Consider the following 26071-nt stretch of genomic DNA (forward strand, 5'->3'; position numbering starts at 1 on the left):
ATCTATCCTCTGTACCTAGAACGGTATCTTGTACAGAGTAGATGCTTAATACTTGTGTGTTGAATGAATAAAAAAATAAATGTTTAGGATACCTAGACCAAATTATTTTCAAGCATTTTAGGAGCATTTTCATGAAAGCTACTGATATTTCAATTACAAAGTTTTAAAAGATCTCTTCTCTAAAACAGAGTTTGGTCAGCAAATTTTTTCTGTAAAGGGCTAGAGACAGTAAATATTTTCAGCTTTCTGGGCCATATGGTCTCTGTCACAAATACAACACTGCTTTTGTAGCCAGAAAGCAGCAATAGAAAATATGCAAATGAATGAGCATGGCTATTCTTTAATAAAACTTTATTTAGAAAAACTGGCAGTGAGCCATATTTGGCCTGCAGGCTATAGTTTGCTAGAAGCCTAGTTCTTAGGCAACTTAGTTATCACATTGCTATATGAGCTTTCAAGTAATATTGGCTTTATTGTTTTTTATCCTGTTGATCTTTTCACTAAATCAAACTAGCTGTCCTCCCAATTGTGTGAATTTTATGCCTTGTTTGTTAATACAGGGGCAGCTCACGGCTTGTCGTCTATTCTTCAGATGCTTCTTTCTTACCATGAGCATCTCAATCCCTCAGATCGGGAATTGGTATGGCAGAGCGTGGACTTTCTCATGGAACAGGAACAAAACTGCAACTGGCCACCTGAGCTCGGCGAGACCATCGAGAGAGAGAATGAGCTGGTGCACTGGTGCCATGGCGCTCCAGGTCTCACACACTCTGTTATCTAAAAATATTGCCTTTCATCTAGGTTAGCCACAGGGTGGTTCCTTTTCTGAGAAGTGAGGATAGCTGATCTTATGTCATTACTATGTGAGATAAAAGGGTCAAGATGAGATTTTTCAAAGCCAAATGTCCTGATCAGTAAACAACTTCTGAAAATGGTCCTCTACATTTTAAAATATATGATCTATATCTATTTGTTGATAAAGTTAAACTAACATTGTCCAATAGAAGTATAATATGAGCCACATATGTAATTTTCATTTTTAGTAACCTCATTAAAAAAGTAAAATCAGGCAAATTAATTTTAATAATATATATTATAGTTCCCAGTGTGCCCCCAATATTACCATCTCCATGTATATCTGATTTGAAAATTGAGATATTTCACATTTTAAAAAGTACTCAGTCCTTGAAATCCAGCATATACTTTATACTTATGTCAAATGTCAATTTCGACTAGCCACATTTCAAGTGCTCAGTAGCTACATTGGATAGTGCAGATCTGGAGCCTGGCAATTCAAAATGTGGCCCCTGGAACCAGTAGCATGAGCAACTGAGAGCTTGATAAAAATCCAGAATCTCAGGCCCCACCCTAGACCCACGGAATCAAAATCTACATTTTAACAGTATCCTTAGACAAATCGTATGCACTTTAAAGGTTGGGATGCACTGTTCTACAACTTCTTCAAATGAGAATTTCTATCAGTACCAAACAAAATGTCTAGAAACATGAATAGCCATCCCCAGTAAACTCTGTGGAATTGAGGCTAGAAATTTAGCAAACCCTATCTTTTTCCCACTTTTAAAAAATTCCATCACACTGCTAATTAAGCCTTCACAGAAGGGGTAATTTGAAAAAAAGTTAAATTCAAATAAATAAATTAATATTGGTTAGATGGCCGGGGAGAGATTTAAAATACCAAAATAATACAAAATTCTTAGATTCTGAGTCGATTTAATTTTCAAGGCCATGCTTCAATCCCACAAGCACAGTTTTAAAATATATTTGATTTCTCTGTACTTTTTTACCTGAGTTTCATTACCTTTTTCTCCCATTAATTAATGGTCTTTAATCCAACTATAATTTCATTTTGGGGGGTACAGTTTGAGTTGATGAATAATAATCCTTGAAAGTATAGTCTTGAGTTGATGAATAATGTAAGTCGCAGTGTATTGGTCATATTTTTTCTGCCTGCTACATTTACCTATGGAAGGAAGTTCAAAATGTGTGCTTGTACCAGTATCCATGCATTGTGTGTTATGTCCAGGCTAACTTCTGCCAATTATGATTTGAGCCCATTTCTTTTTAATTTGACCTTTTTGGGGGGGGGGCGGGGAAAACAAGTTATTTACCATGCTGGAAATGATATTCCTTCTTGTTAGGCTCAATCCTTCCATTTCTCATTTATTTTAATTATTCTCAGTGATGGTCTCTGGATATCCTCCAAGCATACCAGCAAGGATCCTTGAATTTTGGAGACATCCCAATTTAAACACAGAATATCTTAAAAGATTCAATGTGCTAGTAAAAGTCCTGAAAAAAGTGGGAAGATAATCTACTAAAATGAATGACTGGGTCAGTTAATTGATGTGGGTGTCTTGCAGGGCAATTATTCCATCGTTTCTGTATACTAAATACCATCTGTCTCTGTAAATCATTTACCGTAACAGTGCAGCATAGGATTCATCACTTTGGAGACTATATCCTCCTTTATCATTCATGTTCAGTATCTAGAGAAGATTAAACATAAGTTTTAAAGAAAAATTATTCAGTCCACGTATTCACTGGACTACCAAAAATAAACCAATTCAAAAATGAATAAAAACTAAGTGGGGCCCATTATTTTACCAACCCCTATCCCCACCTCAAGGGTTTTGGTCTTTCTTTGAAGAGATGCTCTAAAAACAGCATCAAGATTGATTATAAGTCTAATCAGTGCAGTCCAAAGACCACCAAGATTTTGCAGAGGTTGGCAACATCTCCAAAAATTCTATGCAGGAAACGAACTATAAAATAATTTTCATTTATTTAAGGAAAACATTTTTGAGAGTAGATTTATGAACAGTGCAGATGGTTTGAGGCAGCAGACTAATTCTGTGATTAAAAACCTGCCAGAAATAATTCACAACGTGGAGCTTCATTAATGATACCTTATCTGTTCCTATAATTGTTTCCTATTGATGCTCCTTCAACCCACCTCCACAGGTGACAAGCCTAGTTATCATTTATGCAGTGTAGAAATAGTTCTTTAAGTTAATAACTCCAGCTTCTAATTTCAGCTCCAACACTAACCAGTTTACTGACCTTAAGAAAGGGTGACTTTGTTTCTTTTGTGCCTTTGTCTCTGTATCTGTGAAATGAGCACTTTGAGACTGAGTAGTGGAACTCAATCTTTTTATCACCACAGACCGCCTTTTATACTTTGGTCCCTTGCCATTCCTGAGGGCTGTTCCTCAAGAGCTTTGTGAACAAGACATTTTTAAATACCTTGTGTGGCATATAGCTTTTTTCTCAATAAGTGCAGTAAAGTATTACAGGAAGATTAATGTGACCCCTTCATAACCTTGACAATTCTGAAATACAAGACCAAAGTCATTTACAAAATCATTAAAACAAATGCTGTGGCTAAAAGAAACTCTCAACCGCATTAGGTTACATCATTGCTGTAGTAACACTGACAATGCATTTCCTTGACTCTGCATGAAGTACAGGAGTGGGTATTTTTTTTAAAAAACTCATTTCATAAAAGCTCTTGGGTAGGTGACTTTGAATAAAGAACAACAAGGCTTTTGCAGTGCAGATATCATTGGTCATTAAGCTCTGTAGTGCGCATTGTACAATGCATGCCTCAGCGGAATTACACAACCCAGAATGGACCTCAGTGGTGATTCTCCAGTGTGTTGAAGCTATACGTGCCAAGTGTGGCTGTCACAAGGTCCTATTAGATCCCGTATTTTCAAAAGTTTAGTCTCTCAAAACGTATTTATTAAGTAATAATTAATTCCTTTTCCCAGTTGCATTTGGCAAAGTCATACATCATTGCTGACTCAGGCTTCTTATCAATGCACAATAATTAGTGTTCCTATGATGAAATGATGTGGCTCCTGGTTCCTATCAAAAGCAAAGAAACCCCCCATTCCTTTTTTTTTTTTTAATTAAGCAGCCTTATTGTGGCTTCCATTATGCTGGGTTAGGAGCCAACAGGTTTACTAAATTTTGGTTTAGAAGTTTTACGAGGTCACTTCCATGTAACATTCTGTGATCCAGGATGCAGGAAGAGGCTCTTTCACCCTGGCCAGAACCACAGGATCAATACCTTTTAAGCGGTCTGGGGCTCATGGCCTGGTATAGCAATTAGACCATCTCACCCTTCTTCCTTCTACATCTCTCATCTATACCCCAGTATCAGCCTGTGCTGGGTTGAGAAATGGGCCACTTTATGGTCAACAGACATGTATGAGGTTCTTGGCATTTGCCAGACACCATGCCACACACTAGTGGAACAAAAGTGAACAACATACAGTTTCTGCTCTTGAGTAGTTTGCACTGTATCAGGGGAGGCAGCCATGGAAATAGATAATTTTAACTGGGTTCTGTGTAAGTGCTAAAGTTTGTATAGGATCAGTGAAATCTCAGAGGGGTTCCTCATGCTGCCTTCAGGTCCAGGGAAGGCTTCCTGGAGGTTGTGATGCCTAAGGTAAGTTAGCCAGATCAAGAAAGGTACAAAGCTTGTTCCAAGAAAAGTGAACCACATTGGTAGTAAGAAGCATGGAAGCACTGTAGGTGGTTTGGTTCTACTGAAGTGAAAAGTTTCAAGAAGGGAATGGAGGAAAAGAGGTGGGAAAATAGAAAAGGAGCTCAGTCACAAGGGGCTTTCTGTGTCATGCTAAGGCATCTGGGTAATAGGGAGTCATTTAGTAGTTTAAGCAGGGGAATGTCATGGTCAGATTACGGTCCTAGAAAGGTCATTCACTCTGCCACAGAATGAATTTAAGGCATGGCAGACCTGGGGACAGGAGGCTAAAGCAATCATCTAAGAAGGACACCTAGAGCCTGAGAGAGGCCAGCAAGAGCAGGGCCTTCCCACCCACCTTCCTTTGATTGGCTGTAATACCCTCCTTCTTCACCAAGCTCTTTCCTCAGGGTCTAGAATTAGAGCTTGGTATCAAGAGGAACCTGTAAGGGAGCAGGGAAGCAGAACAGGCCAAAGAGGAGCATGTCTTACCTGGAGACTAGCTTCACCCTGAGTCTGAGGAGAAGCTAAGAAACACAGATTACATAAAGAAGCTGGGTCTCTCTTGAGGCAAGGAAGTCGATATTTTGTATCCCTGTGTCATCCCTGTGAGGGGTGGCTGCATAGCATAGCCTCTCATTTGTCTGAGGGCAAATCTCTCAAGAAGATGCAGCAGTGAGCTTTGTTAGTTGCCAACTTTCACAGGAACTGGGAAATGAGGCACTTGCTGGCAAGGTAAAGCTGATCCATGCAGGTCATCAACAGCATCCAGTACACCTTGCTAATTCCTTATCAACCCCCAATAATCAGGTTAGATGGTGTCACCCCTCTAGTAGTCATTTCCTTCTACCAAGTGTGTGCTAGGGGCCCTCCTGTGTGCTTCCATGAGACTTCTATTTCCCCTCACATAGTCTAATTAATACTTCCAGTTAAGCTGAAAAACACCATGAAGATAGATGCTTTTTAAAAGCTTAGCACCTGCTACTGTGCCTGGCATATAGCAGATGCCCAATTAATATAGAAACACTTACCAAGTTCTGTGAAATGTCTCTTTCATTGACTTTCTATTTTTTTAGAGAAGCTTTTTTTGTTTCTTTTTTTTTATTGAGGTGAAATTTACATAATATACAATTAACCACTTTATTATTTTTTATTTTCTCCACTTTTACTTTGATTCAGAGGGTACATGTGCTGGTTTGTTACATGGGTAAATTGCATGTCACTGGGGTTTGGCGTACAAAGGATTTTGTCATGCAGGTAGTGAGCATAGTACCAAATAGGTAGTTTTTCAACCCTTACCCTCTTCCTACCCTCCCTCCTCAAGTAGGCCCTGGTGTCTGTTGTTCCTATCTTTGTGTCCATGTGTTCTCATCATTTAGCTCCCACTTATAAGTGAGAACATGTGGTGCTTGGTTTTCTGTTCCTGCATTCGTTTCCTAAGGATAATGGCCTCCAGCGCCATCCATATTCCTGGACATGATCTCTTTTTTATGGCTGCATAGTATTCCATGGTGTGTATGTACCACATTTTATTTATCCATTCCACCACTGATGGGCATCTAGGTTGACTCCATGTGTTTGCTACTGTGAATAGTGCTGTGATGAACATACACGTCATTGGCTTCATTTTTGTCTTTCTGCTAACATAACCAGCTCACAGCTACCCTGTTACCCTTCTTTAGGTCTCTCCTGATACCACTAAAATTGGGACATTTTGTCCATAATAATCACATTGTCATATAAAAAATAAAAGTCAACCAATCCAAAGCAAAAACACTTCCATTGATTCCCTGATGACCACAGAGTACAGTCCAAGCTATCTAATTAGATTTGTAAAACCATCCATAATCAGAACCCAGTCTAGCCTTCTTCCCCACTGGTCTGTTGGTTAGAACATTGCCCCACTAGCCTTCATGTGGCTTCTTCCTGCCTCCATGTCTTTGCCCTTGCTAATCTTAGTGCTAGATAGAATGCCCTCCCTGCTTCATCTTGGGCCTGGAATTCTCTATGTATCCTTCAAAGTTCTGAAAAAGTGCTCCTTCCATTTAAGGCCTCATCTAACTATCTCCGTAGGGAACTTCCACCTTTCTGATTCTACTAGTATTATTGAGAGAACCATTTATTTTATGTTCCAGCAGCATCATGAAATATATATCCTATTATGTATCAGTCATATGCATATATTTTTATCTCCCTTTTTAGAGAGTGCCTTCCTGAAGGGTAGGAGTCATGTTTAGCATTTATTTAATATCACCCAGGGCTGGAACTGACTATATAATTTGGGAGGCCCATAGCAAAATGAAAACGCAAGTTATTTTTAGAAAAATTATTAAGAATTTCAAGGTGGTAATAGCAGAGCATTAAACTCAACATGGAACCCTTTTAAGGAGTATGGGCTGTAGGCCTGCACAGGTGGCATGCCCATGATTCCAGCCTTGCCTAGGGCTGTGCGTACAGTACATAATCAATGACTACTCTCAAATGAATGGATGCAATGAATGAATGAATGTATGATTAAATAAGTTCAGTTCTTTTAATATCATCCTTTAGTTTGTGCAAGATACTTTGTTCCTAAAACTGAGGTAGGAGAATGCTGTAGGTAAACATTGTCAGTAGTTGACTGGAAAGCATTGACTGAACAAAGAGCTTGTTGCTTTGTAAGTATTAACCACAGGGTATATTAAAGGATACACTTAAAAAGAGTATGAAATCATGACTCTCATACAAATATAAAAAGAATATGTATGAACTATTTTACTGAGCTCATTATTTAGTGAGGGAACCAGAAAGATGTTACAACTGTTTCAAAGGGAAATCCAAAGAGTAGACATATTTATATAGGCCATTAGGAATGCTGAAATAAATTTGCTTAATAGATGCAAAACTGGCTTCTTCCACAGAGGCAGAGGGAAGTCAACCTCTACCAGACAGAATGTGAGTTTCTAGGGACAGAAAATATTTATATTACTATCAGTTTTCTACAAGACAATTTCTATCTCTACAGAGTTGTAAAATAGCCTAGTCAAAGCAAGGAAAGGCAATGATAACCCTGATTGATGAGGTAGTCAGGATACCAGCTATATTTCAGTCTTTCACACTTTTTATATAGGAGAAAGGTAGGCTATGCAGGAGAGAATGTGATCTTGTGATACCAACCTCCTCACTGAATATGAACACCCAGAACTTGGGGAAAATCATTTCTATTAATAGCTGTTGCTTCTCTTGTTTCTCTTGTAATTGATACTACTTTTGTTGAAGAGCTTTGAAGGAACAGTTCTTTCCTTGGAACAATCAGGGTGGGAAGGACTCACTTCACAGCTAAAGTAGAAGTCTTGGCAAGGTCCTTCTGGAGCATTGTTTTTCTTGGAAAAACTCCCAGTTTTGCTCTTAAGAAAATGTGTATAGTTATAAGTACTTAAACATTACAAATTTTAAACTACAAATTCATTACAATACAAATATTTAGCCATTTCAAATAACCAAATATACATAATGCTTACTAGAGTATGCGTCATTAAATATTAACCCATTTGTAAATTAAATTTTAGATTTTATCAATCTATGTACGTCAATAAAAATGTTGCTCTTTCTCCCGGGGCCAACCCCACAATACAATTAAAACAAATTAAAATCTCACTGGGAAAATAAGATTCTCTTATAGAACATTCTAGCACCTTCCTACTCAAAGTGTGGTCTTTAGAAGGATGCTTGTTAGAAATGCAGTATCTCAGGCCCCACATCAGAACTACAATATTAGAATCTGTGTTTTACCAGTACTCAGGTGATTCATGAGCTTTTTATTGTTCTAGAAGTTCTGCTCCAAAGTATTAAGTCCTGAAAGTCACCTCTAATATCTTTGATGTTTTCACAGGAATTGCCTATCTGTTTGCCAAAGCTTATCTGGTTTCCAAGAAACCGCAGTACCTGGACACATGTATTCGGTGTGGGGAACTCACATGGCAGAAAGGCCTGCTAAAGAAGGGGCCTGGGATTTGCCATGGAGTAGCCGGCAGTGCCTATGTCTTCCTGCTGCTGTACCGGCTCACGGGAAACTCTAAATACATCTACCGAGCTCAAAGGTCAGCTGTTCTTTATGGGTCTTTTTTTTTTTTCCAAAATTTTAATCTAATTATTTTTCTGAATTAGTGATATAGTCACATGGTTTGAAAAGCATAAAAATAAATACATCAACTGTGCCTTGTAGCCATGCAGTTGACTTCCCTAGAAACAGTTTCTTGGTTATCTTCCCAAAGATATTCTATGTACATAGTGTATAAGTAAATGTCTTAATCCATTTGAGTTGCTATAAAGGAATACTTGAGGGTGGGTAATTTATCAAGAAAAAGTTTCCTCTGGCTCATGATTCTGCAGGCTCTACAAGAAGCATCACTAGCATCTGCTTTTGGTGAAAGCTTCAGGAAGCTTCTACTCATGGCAGAAGGGGAAGGAAAACAGACATCACATGGGGAGAGAAGAAGGGAGAGAGGAGGAAAGTGCCAGGCTCTTTTTAACAGTCATCTCTTGGGAGCAAATAGAATGAGAGCTCACTAATTACCAGAGGATGGCATCAATCTGTTCATGAGCAATCTGCCTCTATGACCCAACCACCTCCCACTAGGTCCCACCTCCAATACTGGGGATCAAATTTCAACATGAGATTTGAAGGGTCAAATATCTAAACTATAATACATGTATATGTGTGTGTGTGTGTGTGTGTGTGTATTAGGGGGATATTTAGGTTATTTCTAATATTGTGTACTACAAATAATGCTATGATGACTAATCTTGTGCATATATCATTTTGCACATGTATAGGTATATCTGAAAGATAAATTTCTAGAAATGAAATTGCTGGAATATATATATATATATATCCTAGTTATATACATAAATATATATATATTTGTAATTTTGACAATATAAAATTTTCCTCTATAGTTCATTTCCCGTAAACTTGATAAAGATGGAACATCTGCTGTATACCAGACAACATTGCTTTTAATAGATATTACCTCTGACTGGTAAGCTGGGTAAACTGGGCCAGGAGGACCATAAATGAACTCTAAATAATCTGATAGAAAGCACAAGTAGGGGCTTCCCTGAATGCAGAGTGGCATGAAAGTGGCATTCATTTTGAAGGGACTTAGAAGCTGTCCATAACCATGAATGGTTACAAAAGATATTGTTTTCCTTTGTGGCACTTAGGTCTTCTAAGCCAGAGTGTTCTCTCATACCCACCCATGTAGTCTGGTTCCCATGAATCTGAGCTGTCACTTGGCAGAGGTGGGAGGGGGTGCTAGAGTAGCCCCTGTACTGTTGCGAAGAGTCCCACTGAAAGTGTACAGCTGATAATTATCAAATTGATTGTGTGACATTTAACAAATCACGTATTAAAATGAGCTAAGTGACTGTTAAGTGATCTTTAACAAGGTCACACAACCTTTAACAAGTCACTTAGCTCATTTTAACAAGTGATTCTCCATTTATTCATTCATAAAATATGGAAAATAGTGCCTACCTCATAGGGATGTTTGGTAGTTTAAACAAGTTAATGTATGAAAAATCATTTAGAAATAATGCTTGGCATATAGTAACTGCAATGTAAGTGTTCATTGTTATTAGTATAAATTTGAGTTTTATAATTCCAGACTTTTCTTTATGTGTAAATGTATGTTCACATAAATGTATATGTGTACATGTATATTTTAATGAGCTCCTACTACTATATATGTATAATAGTTCTATACACACTGTTTGTAGCTTATAATTTTATTTATTTATTTATTTATTTATTTGAGACAGGGTCTCACTCAGGCTGGAGTGCAGTGGTGTGATTTATGGCTCACTGTAGCCTGCAACTCGTGGGCACAGCTCAGCCTCCTGAGTAGCTAGGGCTACAGGTTCATGCCACCATATGTGGCTGATATGGTTTGGATCTGTGTCCCTACCAAATCTCATGTCGAATTGTAATCCCCAGTGTTGGAGGTGGGGCCAGGTAGGTGATTGGATCCTGGGGACAGAGTTCTCATGAATGTTTTGGCAGCATCCCCTCTTGGTACTGTGTAGTGATAGAGTTCTCAAGAGATCTTGTTGTTTAAAAGTGCATAGCACTTCCCCCTCCCCTCTTGCTCCTGCTCTGGCCATGTAAGATGTGTCTGCTTCTCCTTCAGTTCCTACCATGATTGGAAGCTTCCTGAGGCCTCCCCAGAAGCAGAAGCTGCTATGATTCCTGTACAGCCTGCAGAACTATGAGCCAATTAAACCTCTTTTCTCTGTGAATTACCCAGTCTCAGGTATTTCTTTATAGCAGTGCAAGAATGGACTAAAACAACAACTATTAATTTTTTGTATGTAGAAACAGGATCTTGCTATGTTGCCCAGGCTGGCATTGAACACCTGGCCTCAAGCTATCCTCCTGCCTTGGCCTTCCAAAGTGCTGGGATTACAGGTGTGAGCCCACCACCTCCCCGCTATGTTTGCAGCTTATAATTTTAAATGAACAATTTTTAAGGGACATTCTTTATTTCATTTTGTATGAATCTATCTCATTTTTAAAAATGGCTATATAGTTATTCACTATGCATGTATGATAATTAACCAATCCTTAAATAATGGACACTTGACATTTGTGTAATCTTTACTAACACAAACAAAATTTCCCCAAATATCCAATACATACATTTCTGTGCACTTGTGAAAGCACTTGTCAGAAATTTTAGAATTGAAGTCATTAGATCCATAGGTATTTCTTGGTCTATAAATAGCCTGTCTTTATCCTTTGCCCATTTTTTTTCCTGTTGTGATGCTTCTATTCAGAATTGTAACTCTTTGTCAATGTATGCTGTAAATACCTTCCTGCTTTGCCATTTCTCTTTTAATTTTGTTCGTAGCCTTTGTCATACCAAAGTTTTAAGTATTTTTCTTGTCAAAGTTTTCAATCTTTTCTTTAAAATGTCTAGATTTTCTGTTACGCTTAAAAAGACCCTTCCCACTTCAGGATTAGAAAACTATTAATTTCCATGGGCTTGTAATAATTTTATGATTTTATTTTAACATTAAAATTTTTGATTCTGCTAGAAATTACTTTTTAAATGGTCTCAGATAGGTATTTATTTTTGTTTATTAAAAAAAATTCTAATAGCATCTGTTGACCAGTTACCCCCATGATTTGAAATTCCATTTTTTTATAAACTGAATTTATATAAATATATGAGTTCCATACTTTCCCCATATTCCACCTGTCATTCTCTTATTTATTCTTTTAATTGTATTTTAGAGTCAATTTGTCATATTTTTAAAAAAGCTCACAGAAATTTGATTGGAATTTCATTGAATTTACAGTTTACTTAATGAGAATCAGCATCTTTAGAATATTGAATTTTTCCATCCAGAAACATGGTATACCTTTCCATTTATTTAAGTTTAAACAAATGTCATTGGTAAAGTTTTGATCTTATGAAGAAGATCTCGTATGTTTTTTGTTAATTTTATTCCTGGGTATTTTATGTTTCTAGGTTTATTGTGAGTGGACTCTTTTCCTTCATTATATTTTCATATCATTTATTACTGGTATTTATGGAAGCTTTTAAAACACACATCACTGAAGTTTATCAATTCTAATATGTAATTTTTCATATAAATATAGATTGTATCTTATAAGTATTTTTCTTTGCATAAATATCATAATAATATAGCTGCCTTAATGAACTCCATTACTGTTTCTATTAGTTTTTTATTGATTCTATTGGGTTTTCTAAATAGATACACACATATCTGCAAATAACTATGATTCTGTTACTTCCTTTCTCATGTGCATGGTATTTTTTTTCCACTACATGGTTCTTCTCTATAACAATGCAACCCTATAACAATGTTCAATAATAAGAGGGATAGTAAACACCCTTGCTTTTATGCTGATTTTACTAGGAATGCTCCTATGTTTTACCGTGGTCTTTTATATTCACTTCTTATAATGTTTATCATTATAAACATTAGATTATAAGTGTTAGATTATAACACTTCTCTGTTCAGTGTAATCCAACGGCTTCCCATATGATTCAGAGTAAAAGCCAGTCTTTCCTACGAATGAAAGGTCCTACATGATCTAGCCTCCCATTACCTCTCTAATCTCATTCCCTACTCTTCTTCCTCCTGGTTCTGTCTACCACTGTGGCTTCCTTGTAATTCCATTAGGATGCCAGGTACACTCCACCTCAAGACCTTGGAAGTTTTGGTTCCCTCCACCTGTAATGCTCACTTTCTACGTATATCTCCTAGCTCCCCCATTTCAGTCAGACTTTCACTCAAAAGTCATTTTCTCAGAAAGGCCCTCCCAAGTCAACTTATCTAATATTTAATGTTTAGAAAACATAAATTATTTTTTGTGATATTTACATGAATGCACTGAAGGGCAAATACTAACTTATGTAAGTCTTTGATTTGAAGCTCTGTTGTTTAGGAAATCTGTTAATATAATTGATTCATGGTTTCTTAATCTCTTTAGGTGGAAGCCAGACCTGTTGTTTCCCAAATATAGAAAAAGAAAGTAATTTTGGATATCATCTAGGCTAGTGGGATTTCACCTTTGGGCTAAATTTCATCAGAAGTGAATGAAATTCATTTATTCCCTATAAAGTGTATTAAAAGGGATCAGAACAACCCCTCTATTTTCTATTTTGTAATTTTTAATATTTTAATTTTTTAAAATTTGTGTAAATGTATGGGATTCAAGTGTAATTTTGTTATTTGGATAGATTACATAGTGGTGAATTCAGGGCTTTAGGGTATCCATCACTCAATGAACTTTGTACCCATTAAGTATTTTCTGGCAGGCCAGTCCTAGCTTACAGAGTCTTGGTTATAAGATTTAGGGTCCAGGTCTCTTTAGACAACTTACATTTCTCACTAACAGGTAGAAGACTGGAAATGTGGAGGTAATATCTGAGTATTGTTTGGGCATTGTGTGAACAAAAGTTCTCTGAAATGGAATGTGTAGGAAAGAGACTATTCCAGTGAACAGTTTGCAAACAGAGGATACACAGCCTGCAGTGTAAAATGAAGCAGCCTTTCAGGGCTGGGTTTTATAGCAAAGTTGCCTGCCCAGGGTCAGGTCTTTTTATGCAAATGAAGGATTGAATCTCAGTTCCGATTGGTCAGTGCAGCTGAGCCCTGATTGGCCATGGCAGGTGACTCTGATTGTTTGGCTTAGGTGTGATCTGATTAGTTGCTTTCCAAGCTCAAAACCAGAAGTCTTTGTCACCTGTTTCTTCCAAATGGCGGGTGGAGGGCTGGCATATCTTGGCACTCACAACAGGAACTGGTTTGGAGAAAGGTCCTGTGATGCTTTTACAACGTCTTTCTCAGAACACAGAGTACATGATCACTCCCTCATCCAGCCATAGCTGCCTGGTTCTGTTTTAACTTGGAGCACCTCAGTTTGCCATGGGGAGCCCATTTTGTCTGTTGGCTAGGGGCATACTTTAACAATTGCATGTTAAAAAATATGTACCTCCCTAAAATGAATATTACTTGGTTGTCACCTATTATTTTTTAACATACAGTTGGATTTTATGGCTGCATAAAAATATTTGACAACTTCTTAATTTTCTTTTATGCTTATTCAGTCACTCGGGTTTTCTACCTCTTCTTTTTGGTAGTGCATATATTTCTATAAGACCATCTAGTTCTTATGAATTTTCAAATATTTGACATAGAGTTCTAATCATATAGTTCCATAATATTTTTAATTTCCTATATCTGTGGCTATGTGCCCTTTGTGATTTCTAATGCTTTTCCTTCCTGGTGAGCTGCACCAGTGTTTTTTCTGTCTTGTTAATCCTTTCAAGGAACTGGCTCCTGGTTTTGCTTATTAATTTTTTTTTGTTTTTCTCTTTTGTTTTCCACTTTTACTTCCTTTTATTTTGTTATGTTCTAGAGTTTATACATGCTGAATTAGAAAGCATTCCATCATTTTATTAATAATAATGGTAACTCACAGATCTGTGAATTTTCTTCTGCATTCAGTTTTGGTCATAATCAATGGGTTTTGATATGAAATGTTTTCATATTTTATTGTGTCTTCTATTCTTTTTAGTCCTGTAATTAGCATGCTGACTTCTATTTTGACTGAGAACGTTTTAGAAAAAAAATTCGTTTAATTTTGCACCACTGGATAGATTTTTGAAACATTTTTCACAAATAATAACACAAAATACAGGTCAGAATACAATGAAACTGCTACTCTCAGACATTGCTGGTACTATTTTAAGTTGCTATGTATCATTTAGAAATTATTGTGAAAAGCATAGAAAAATATTTAGCATATTTTTAAGTGAAAAAAATACAGGATACCAAATCATATATACTTTAATAACACGTAATAATGCAACAAATAAATGAGTGCATGGGGGAAAGGTCAGAAGAAGAGCTAGCAACATTGTGGGTTTCTTTTATACTATGATTTTACAAATCATCTTTTTGTTTTATAAATCTTCTTTTATTATATGTTTATGTAAAAAGTAATATTTTCTATTTATTGAATGCTTGCTATATTCTCAGAACCTGATATATAATATCCTTTATCTTTACATATAACACTATCCAGTTCTGCAACTTCACCATTTTAAAGTCAAATTGAGAAATTTGCCAAAGGTCATACAATATGAAATTATGAAATCTGTGTATCTCACTTCCAAAGCCCTTGCTCTTTCTACTATACCAGGGGTTCTTAATCTAGGATTTGTGAGTTTGCTTGACAAAGAGATTGTGTCTCAAACTTAAATGTAACATTTCCTTCTTTTCTGAATGTAGGTAATAAGTCACAGAAGTATTAGTAGCTGTGACTTTGCAAACAATAGAATTCATAGATATTCTCATGTCATATTACTCTTGTTGCAGATATTGTAAAATCTTCATTTTACAATATGCAGAAATGCTAGCAGTTACTAAATCTACTATTGTACCTTGGCATTTAATGTGTTAGCAAATAATACATATGTTATTATATCACAAATTTGGCTTTAAAATTTTTGTTGTGTTTTAATATAATTATTTTCCTTTGGAATCCTGTGTGGCTTATTTTATACACTTGAAAACTTTTTTTCTGAGGAGCCCAACTGAAGCTATATCATGATGCTGGCTATATTATTACAAATTTAGAAGTAACTCTTACGATGCATTAATAGTCTACTGTTTAAAATTTTAAATTCCATTTTAAAATTGTTTCATATTCAGGAAAACAGTTATAGAAAAACTGTAACAAATATAATTACAATCTGTTTTCTGCTAATTTATTTTAAGTTGCCGTATGTAATTCTAAGAGCCCTAAAAAAATCAAATAAATAATTACCCTTTGTAAGACCCCCTATGTAGTAGCAGTAACCTAAATTTATGACAGTATCAGCGCTTGGGCCTTACCAAGCTGTGAACTCCAGCCTCTGAATTGGTGATTATTTGTGTTCTTGATGGGAATGAGTAGAGCAAGTCAGTAAAAAAAGATGATGTAGGTAATGGCACTTTGGAAGCTGTAAACTACTGTAAAAATGTTACTTGTTAAAAATAATCTGAATAATATTTGTGGCAAATATGGGTAAAAGAAAAAAGGTCTTTCATAGGGAATTTAGAGGCCTGTGATTTAATTTAAGGCGAATGTCTCAAAAATAATCTGTCTTGTAGCTGCGTTTGCTATATGATGTTATCATTGTGAAAGGTTGCTGCCTTTTCCTATTCATCTTATTCCCTTGTTTGCTCACAGCACAGATTGTATAAAATCTTGCCCATTTATTTTTAGTCTCTGCTTTTTGTCATATATAAACAAAAACCCAGCTTAGAGGTAATGTCTGCAGAAACACAGCATATTTACTTTTTTAAAGGAACAGTCACGTATCACTTTGCTTCTTTTCAAGATAAATAGAAGTAGAGCAATTTGTCTGTCTTTTTTTACTTTAATTACTGGATGACAGAAAGAATGAAATCCTTGAAAATTCCAAACTGCTTTGCTTTGCAAACTCTAAGAATAGTTGGATTTGCTTGCCAGCATAATTTGTTGTGAAACATACACAGTTATATAATGGATCTTCTTCTTTAACAGAGAAAATGTGTTTCTTAAAATACTTAATTATATAATTCTGGAAAGAAAATTATGCTAAAACTTTAATAGAAGAGGAAGAAGCAACCCAAGGTCCATAATATGGAAACACTCATGTTAAACTGTTCATATTTTCTTCTTCTCTTAGGTTTGCTCAATTCTTATTTACCGAGGAATTCAAGGCCGGTTCTCGGGTCCTTGAAAGTATATACAGCTTGTATGAAGGCTTCTCTGGGACAGTGTGCTTTCTGATTGACCTGCTGCAGCCCAATCAGGCTGAATTCCCACTCTTCAGCGTCTTTGTTTAGAAGGCTCTATCTTCCACTGTGGCCCTGCAGAGATCCCCTGAGCCAAGCCGAGGCAGTTTCCACATAAGCCACATTCAATGGTATCGCAACCATGAGCCTTAACATTGCCACCAGAAGGAAGGAATCAGGCAGGTGAAGGCAACATGATGCCAGATTTGAGAAAGGATCTGCAAAATAAAGATACCACAATTCATATTAAAACTGCAGAGATTTAATGTGTCAGGGAATAGATGTGAAACAAGGGATCATAGGAAAAGGGGAAAGAGAAATGATCTGTTTTTCAGTTATGACATAGAAAACCAAACTGCAAGTGTAGACTATGACAAAAAATACACTAATACCTTTGCAATCTGAATGAGAATTTGACCATTTGTGTGTGCCCTCTACCCTTAAATTCAGAAATAAAGACAATAAAAAATTAAAATAATTGCCCAGCTGAAAACTGCTATTAGGAATGAATTGTCAGGTTGCTGAAGTATAAAAATAAACTCTTGGTTGTCCTGTGCTTATACTTATTGAAATTTATGGTTTTTACTGAGTAAAGATATTTGCATATGAATCTCTATTTTTTTCATTACCCTGGGCAATTTAAAGAAATCATATCATAGCTTAGTTCAGATACTAAAATTTGAAGTTTCCTTAGGCCTTAGAACATCTCTTTTCCTGGTTCCTTTTTTTTCCTCAAAGCTCAATTAGAATAGCAAAATTTATAAGCTAGTGAACTTATACTATAGCAAGTGTTGCTGTAAAGTGTTTTTCTCCATAGGAAGTGTGAACTGTGTATTGTCTATTGTTAGTAATTTTAAAAATGCCTTTATGTACATAATCTTGATGGAGCTATTAGCTGAACTATAAAATATGCTCTTGGTAAATATCACTAATTTCAAAGATCAGGGGAACCACTACAAAGACATGTCATTTCTGCCTTTGTTTGGGACAGGCAGACAGGCTGAGGAAGTCACCAGTGATTGTGGAAATAATTTTGCTCCATTTTATACTATTAAATGAAGAGATGAGTGAATTCTGTGGTTGGTTACCTTACCTTCCAAGATACAGGGTCCACTAGAAATTGGCTGTAATACTCATTGAGCCAAGTTGTCATATCAAATTCAACCCTGCTGTAAACACATAGAAGGTGTGAAACTGCTTCAAGTAAATAGTGGTTTGCAGAACACTGTAGGAACATCTGTCACTTCATTATGCAGAGCATAAGTTGATCCTTTTCCTAGAATTTTGTCAGTGGCAATTGCATTTATCAGATTGAGTAGGAAACTGTGTACTGTATAAGACTTATTTAAATAGTCATTAAATATTTGGATATATTATATGTGTGTGTGTGTGTGTGTATGGTGTGTATTCCATATCTATTCCCATGTAAATACAAATACTTATTCTTTATTTCAGTAATTCTTAACTTGAATCATAGACTTTGGAACGAGTTAGGGAATGCTCTGTTGCCTAAAAAGCAAACCTACAAGTATGTTGGTGTGTGTATGTGTATGGACCAGTTTGTTTGTGTGTGTGTGTGTGCTCATTTTGAGGGGACAAGGATCTCTAGCATTCATAACATTCTCAAAGAATCTGACCAAAGAAAGGTAACAACTATCTTTGTGTATTTTATGACTGTGTGTGTTTGCACTCATTGCAATAAAGTAGGACAAAATGATTTTGAAATGCATACATCTTTTCAGCTTCCTGTTTCATTTTTACATCCTCAGATATAACCATATCAAATTGGCCTCAGTTGTTCATCAGTGAATATGCTCAGTTTGGGGTGATACCACATAAATAGCAGCTTTCAGATGACTCCCCACATTGGGTCCAGAAGTTCTTTCATATAGGCTGAATATAATAACCATCCTATATACAGAGCTTTATGGAACACATGCAGTTTTTATCGTCCAAGAACCCCTCAAGATGTGTTTGGTAAATGCTCCAAAGTCTTACAGCTAGAAAAGGACAAAACAAGGATTCAAACCCAGGGTTTCACTTTCTAAGTTTATTTATTCAGTATTCTAGACTAGAATCTGGGGATACAATAGTGAACAAAATAAACTTTCCCTCAAAGCTACCTTCTGTTTCCATTTGCTGTTCCTTTCACAATTCATCCTTGAGACCTGAAACCTAAAGCACTCAGAACTGATACTCTAGTTCATTATCATATCAGTTCCATTTCTAGTAACTTCAGAAAAACAAGACCACTTTCGGGCCTATCTGCCCTTTTAAGTTCTGATAGGTCTGATGATGATGTGCTAACCATTTTGATTTGTGTGTCAAATCTAAGCAAAGACCATGTTTGAGTATTGTCCTTATGAAATGACATTTCGGTAAATTAGAAACAACAATAGGCTTGTTTAGCACTTAAACATGTTGATGAAACTTTTCATTTTCCTGAAAGAATTATAGATTTTGGAAGGTCCTCTTCTATATTATTTTTCCGAGAAGGGGAAAACGATTCTTACATTTTGCTGTAGGAAAGTGTGGCATGTTACTTCTTATTTAATTATCCAACTTGCCCCCCTTCTCTGTGGTAGCATTTTTAATGTAGTACTTAAGGCTGTTGTCTCTTAAAGGCTACAGGGGCATTTTCACCACCACTAGTATAACTTTAATATTATTTACTATACACAGCATGAGCAATTATAAACCCCGAAGGTAATAGTGGAAATGTTTGAGGATACATTGAAATAGTCTCTCAATAATGGGGAGACTGCATTATACTTTGATAGCAAGACATTTTGGAAACCATTACAACTCTGTGTATTTTGTCTCATTAATGTAATTACATACCATCTCTTCCACACACACCCCAGAATATTATATTTTTATTTTGCCCAAGCCTGTTTCAGTCATCAGTTTGTAGTCTTTTACTTCCACTTGTAACTTGATAACTGAGTAGAACAGGGGTTTGCTAGAGTATATTTCCCTGTGCTTCTTTAGGTAGTTGACTATGCTATTAAGATAACAGTATTTGCTTACTGATAACTCGAGAAACAGTCATTTTCTTGGTCTGTGCTAAATTGCATCTCTTCCAGTGGCAGCTTATTTCTTTAACTTTTTTGACATATTAAGATTTTAATCATGGTAATACTGAAATTGTTTCAAATTTGAAAGAGCGAACCTCAGTAACTTCAATGAAACAAATGGGTTTGTGATTTCTAGCCATGTTAAATGAACACACAATTAAAAGGAAAACCATTAGTGGTGCAAAGAGCCCTGTGCTGGAAATCTCAAAGTCTTGCTCTGCCACTTTTAGGGGCCACTGTAGTAATAATAATAATCACCCTGTCTACTTCACAGGGTTGTTATAAAAGTTGTCAATGATAAAATGGATATAAGTGAGTTTTTTAATGTGTAGATCCTTTATATATTTAAAAGGGATGTTATATTTTACCCACTATATACATAGAAAAATCATGGCCAGTTATGACTTCCAATAAGAATTTCAACCAAATAGAATCTCTATATGTGGATGTAGTGCTTGAGGTCTGGGTCACTAGATGGATAAAAACCAAGTGTACATTTTTTTATATTCTACCACCAGTCCTGAGCACAGCACTTTGCCTCAGAAGGTTCTGATTCACCAAGACTTACTACATGGGAATACACTGATTTAGCTCAGGAGCTCCTTTTAATGCAAATATTTATTTTGCTTGCTGAGAACAAAGGATTACAGTGCCAATAACTCAAGAAAAGGAGCAGGCAAGCCAGGTCTGTAGAGAGAAAATGAACTGGAAAATAAAGTAATTCTGGGGTGAGTTTGATCTGCACTTTAATTCAAGTCTCAGAACCACGTGACATATAGTGATCAAAATATACTCTCAATTGCATATTAGGCCTTCCTCTGGGGACCTGGGCTATTTATTCAGCACTGTCCCAAATTAATAGCTAAATGACTGAGCCTCAAATTTGCCGAGCCCGTGTAATATTGGTATAAATTTGGCAAGGAAAGCAAATGAGAAGGCAGGCAAAGGGGTGGGTGAGGGGAAGCTTGCTGAAGCTCAGTATCTCAAAGTGAGTTGTGGACGCATGTTTAACACTATAAAGAACCAGTCCATTCTTACCCATGAGTTTTATTGCTTTCTGGGACCTCTAACCCAGGACCACCCCTGATTCACCAACTTCTCCTTCTTCTCCTCTTTAAATATTATAGTTCATTGTGATATGTTTTTTCCTGCATCTGCTCTATCATGTGACCTCCTTTCGCCTGGGAGGGCAGATTTTCTCCTTATCTCTTCCATCCATGTCTGTTCTTAGCTAAGAGTTCCAGCCTCAGTACAGCTGGATTACCCTTTGGACAGAAGGGCAGACAACCTCAAGGTCAGCAGCAACAGAAGTTGGGCTAGTAGTCAGATCACAAGTGAGTGTGGCTATTCATGAGAATAGGGTGGTGGTGGCATTTATCCTGCTTCCCCTCCATAAATAAACCTGGTAATTTTATTTTTAATGTTACAAAAAAAGTTGATGCTACATTAAATGTTTTACCCTCATCCATTATCATAAATCTCATACTGGAGGTGTGATCTCTCTTCTTGTTTCTTTAATTGAAAGTACCAATGAATCGAGGCCTGGTGGATGATGCCTTTAGAGTTTTTTGTTTTGTTTTGTTTTTGTTTTCTTGAATCATTGAAACTTGTCATTTTTATCTAGACTCTTCTTCCACAAATGGCAAAGTCACTTATCTGCAGAATTCCCAGAATCTTCTTTTGCCTTTGTGCACCTGCTAATTACCCCCTCTGAACTGAATTTGAAAAAATTAATTAGAATAACCGAATCACCCATGTTTTTGTTCTTGCAGGGTTTGGTGAGTTATGTGGATTAAAAGAACAGACTATCCTCTCTCTTTTTTTGTCTTTCTTCTCCCTGTCCAATACTGAGGAAGAAGAGGGAGAAGGGGGTAAAGATACATAAGGCTTAACTACCCAGGGTTATGAAAACAGTTTGCAAAGTCTTCCTGTTTGCTTCCCTTTTGGTTTTTCTTAGTCCCTGTAGGAAAAAGTTTACCCCTCTGTGTGCGAGTGTGTGTGTGCGTGTGTAAGTAGTTGAGTGAAAAAGAATGAGACTGACTTAAGGAGAGTCAATATCGCACATGAATCAAAAGCCAACATTTAGCTATTAGATAGATCTCAGTGAAAGGATATGTTCAAGCTAAGTTGATTAAGTTTATTAAACTTATTTATTAAGCTTGACTAAGCTTATTAAAACTTCTGCTAGGTTGAAGCCATTAGTAACCATCTGTAGAAGATAACAGCCATGAGTTTCACAAATACAGCAGCAGTGTCTGCTAGAATTGTGATGTGAGCCACGAATGCAAACCACATATGCAATTTTCAAATTTTCTAGTAGCTACCAAAAAGGTAAAAGAAAAAGATGAAATTAATTTTAATAATGTATTTGACTTAGCCTTATATATCCAAAATGATAGCATTTCAATATGCAATCAATATAAAAACATGAATGAGCTATTTTACATTTTTGTACTGAGTCTTCAAACTCCAGTGTGTATTTTATACTTACTATACATCTCCAGTCTCGAAGTAGCCACATTTCAAGTGTATAAGAGCTGTATGTGAGTTGGCTATTGTATTGGACAGTCCCATTCCTGTTTCCTAGTATTGATAAAGTCTTCCTACCTTCCTTTGTTGTTATGGGAGAAAATGTAAACAGAACCTGCCTATTACACGAGAGCTGCAATATTTCCCCAAATGCAGCCCAGCAGTACCATGAGCTGCCCTGTGGAAAAATTTATTCTGTGATTAAATAAGTTAGGAAAGTTTTATTATTTTACCCCCTTTTGAAGATTACATGGTACATTAACATATTAAAGATTGAGTAAACTCTCCTGGGTAAAAAAACCTGTTTGACGTTGTTTAGTTGTTGAGTTCTGTGTCTATAAGAATCCTAGAAATTGCCACAAGTGTCTCTCCATAAGAAAAACTTTGTGTTTTCCTCTCTTTCTCCACTCCTTTTGGGGCCCATTTCTATTTATCTTTGTATTCAGAATCACCCGAGAGCCACAATATCTCTTTTGTTCTAGAACAACCACCTCCTAAATTGAAACCAACAGATGGCTTTAAAGTCTTGCACTTGGACATAGATCTTCAGAAAGTACCAAAATATATACCTTCCTCTTATTCTTTCAGAAACGGTGAACACTCTAAAAAGATGTGGGGGTGTGGTGGGGGATATGTGAATGTGTATATGTGTAAACACCAAATACATACAGTTTCTTAAGTAGAGTAATGCAATTCTTGCTGATGTTTTATTTTTATATTTTGTGTGTGGTGACAATGTACATGCTTTAATGTGTACTGTTCTAGTAATATGTATGAAGTAGCTGTGACATAGCAGTCAGTTTTAAAGATACAGACTATAATTGACTACTGTCAATCTTTAACAAGTGATCTTTTTGCAACTTGGTTTTAGTGGGGTCTCTGACGTTGTCCCCATAAGTTTCATTTTAAAATCTATGCTTAAGTGGCAGTTACCAATATAATTAATTCTGCTGCTGAATTTGGTTCATATTGAATGTGGTAACCCTTATATGTGGATATATTCAAACGTGGATTGATTTAGATCATCCATTTTGTCTTTGTTTTTTAGGACTTTGCTATTTCAATATTAAAGATGTCTTTTGAATACTGTAGCAGCAGTAGAATCCCTATGTTCTTGAAAATGCAAAATGTAACATGAGTTGCACATAGACTCTCTAGCAGTAGAAATGGAATATTCTAAGTGCAGAAGTTTGGTTTTAGAATCTGTTAAGGAAGGACGGCCCAATCTTTGAAAAGGTACAGCTTTCTCAACTTTGAACATCTGGGGGAACTCTTCTTGGAAGTCTGAATTTTAATATCTTTAATCCAATGGCTCTAAATTAACAAACATTAAAAAATGGATTTCGTAGAATCAAATTATTAGGGGGAGCACTTTGCAAAGCCATATACTGGGGAATATATACTGGGTCAAGCACCACATGTTAGTTTTGGAATGTGTATTTCCTAGCGAATAGAATTTACTGCTCCAAAAAGCTTTTTTGGCATAAATCACAATACTTACAGAAATATAATTGTATCATTGAAAAAAACAAAGCTCACCTTCCTAATGATACATTTCACAAACTGCACATTAGGGCAATTTCTTACTTATGGGGAGGTACAAAGAAATACTCTGTCAATATAGTATAACTGCTTATTTCAAATTGTATCTAGGAATGAATAACTACTATTATTTAAAGTACTACTGAATTTTGAGGAACTGATCAAAGAATTAGTATTATTAATAAAATTGTACTCTTTGCAATATATTTGCCTTGGCACAAATGCAGAGTTAAAAACATAAAATTATAAAAAAAAAACAAATAATAGTGATTGGTTGTTACTACTTTAAAATCCTACTAATTTCCATTAGCACTAAATCAAACAGCACTTATCTGTTGTATACAAGTAAAATTTTGAAAGACTTGGACACAAAATGAAAGGCTTTTTAAAAATGTCTTTGCCATAACAGGTTATATGACCTCTTGCTAATTGTTATATTTCCTTAGGGGCACTTTGAGGCTCTTTCAAAGACATCTGCAGCAATTAGGTCTAAATTTAGAGTAGAATATTTTGCCAGATATTTTACTATATCACAAAATGTCATACTACTGTATTTTATAATAAAACCAAATTCTCAAGTATTCTGGTATGTTACATATTAATATACCAAAACATCACTTTCTATAAGTCTATTATTATGTACATAATATTTTAAAAAATAATGGGTATTTTGGTCCTAGTGAAAAAGTATAATGCAATACATGACATTAATCTTTAGTCAAAACCCATTGAGGTGTCTGACAGGGAAATTAGCAATCATAAGCTATAAGGTATATATTATTTTCAAGGACAAAATGGCAAATGATAATACAGAAAGACGTGATCACTGGAGCAAGTTAGCTGGTGTGCAGACTAAGAAGGATCAACTTGCAAATGCTCATCAGAATTTAGCTTTTGTTATTGGTTGTTCTGCAGGGGATAGTACTAGTCAGTTGATATTGCTTCCCTTTCATGTGGGAGTTTGCTCACAGCCCACTGCATGGTATAATGAAATCTCTTTATAAGCAAGATAGAGTCAGAAGCTTAGAGATGCACTTTATGGTTTTTACAACTGCTGTTACAATGTTCTAAACACTGTGATCTTTCCAAATGTGTTTTCTGTATTCGTTTTGTACTGTAGAAAATAATTCGCTATAAACTGGACTTTATAGTGTTTAAAGCGATGTTATTTATTGGCTTATTGCCCCTCCTCATAATACATTTATGTACAGTACACTTAATGTAAAACCTGTGATAATCCTTTGCCTTAAAATAAAATCTAATGCTAAATATTCAGTGTCCTGATTAATAATTCTAAGCTACCAATTTTTCCTTTAAAGCTAACCATGATGTCAAGTAAAACATTACACAAATACTCTGTGGAGTGTTGCTGCTGATTCTGTATTTGTGGCAGTGTATGTATCTTGGCCCAGGACATGGTGGCCTTCTGGGTTCTATAAATAGACATTAGTAATCCTTTTAGGGAAAGGGCCTGCTACCTCTCAGCTGCTGGCTGAATCTGCCCCTTAACTCATAAATGGATTTTCTCATGCCACATAAAAAACAGAAAAACAGCCCACCACGTTCTCTCCCTGTACCTTTTTTTTGGTTTGATTCCTTTTGAATCTTTATATTCTATTTGTGTTTACATTATTTTCCTAAATAGAAAAATGCCAGAGATGCCTGAAGATTGAAATCACCCAATTTCAACAGGGGAAGAGATCTTATAATTATTTAAGTCTAATCCCTTTATGGAACCTGAGTTTTAGAAAGATTTAGTGACTTGATCGAGGTCTGAGGGACGGGGGTGGACTGAGTACATCCTGATATCAAGAAGATGGTGGAAAGTTCAATGGGCTAAAAGGAGTTGTGTTAGTCTTGGTATTGGCACACCAATAAGCAGAGGTCTGTCTTGGAATAAAAAAACTACTTCCTTATTAGGCCCTGATCTTTGCCCTGAATTACTTACAGTTACAGAGGAATACATTTTGTAGGCAGTTTTTCTGGGAGGTAAGGACAGGTTCCTAGAGACGGTCTTTGACGCCTTTTCACCACTGGAAGCAATGCTTCAGACCACTGTATTTGGAAGACA

The 26071-nt window shown here is 36.1% G+C and overlaps 1 protein-coding gene across 1 annotated transcript in view; it reads left to right on the top strand.

The window, feature by feature from the left end:
* LANCL3 (LanC like family member 3) overlaps positions 1-25262 on the top strand; it is a 113382-nt gene extending 88120 nt beyond the window's left edge. The window contains exons 3-5 of the mRNA XM_003815396.3: positions 561-758; positions 8382-8589; positions 16744-25262. Of these exons, the coding sequence (XP_003815444.2) occupies positions 561-758; positions 8382-8589; positions 16744-16903 (566 nt within the window). The 3' untranslated portion in view covers positions 16904-25262. The remainder of the gene's footprint in view (positions 1-560; positions 759-8381; positions 8590-16743) is intronic.
* Positions 25263-26071: the final 809 nt, after the last annotated feature.

This window comes from Pan paniscus, chromosome X (assembly GCF_029289425.2).
Source record: "Pan paniscus chromosome X, NHGRI_mPanPan1-v2.0_pri, whole genome shotgun sequence".
In the NCBI taxonomy this organism is placed as follows: Eukaryota; Metazoa; Chordata; class Mammalia; order Primates; family Hominidae; genus Pan; species Pan paniscus.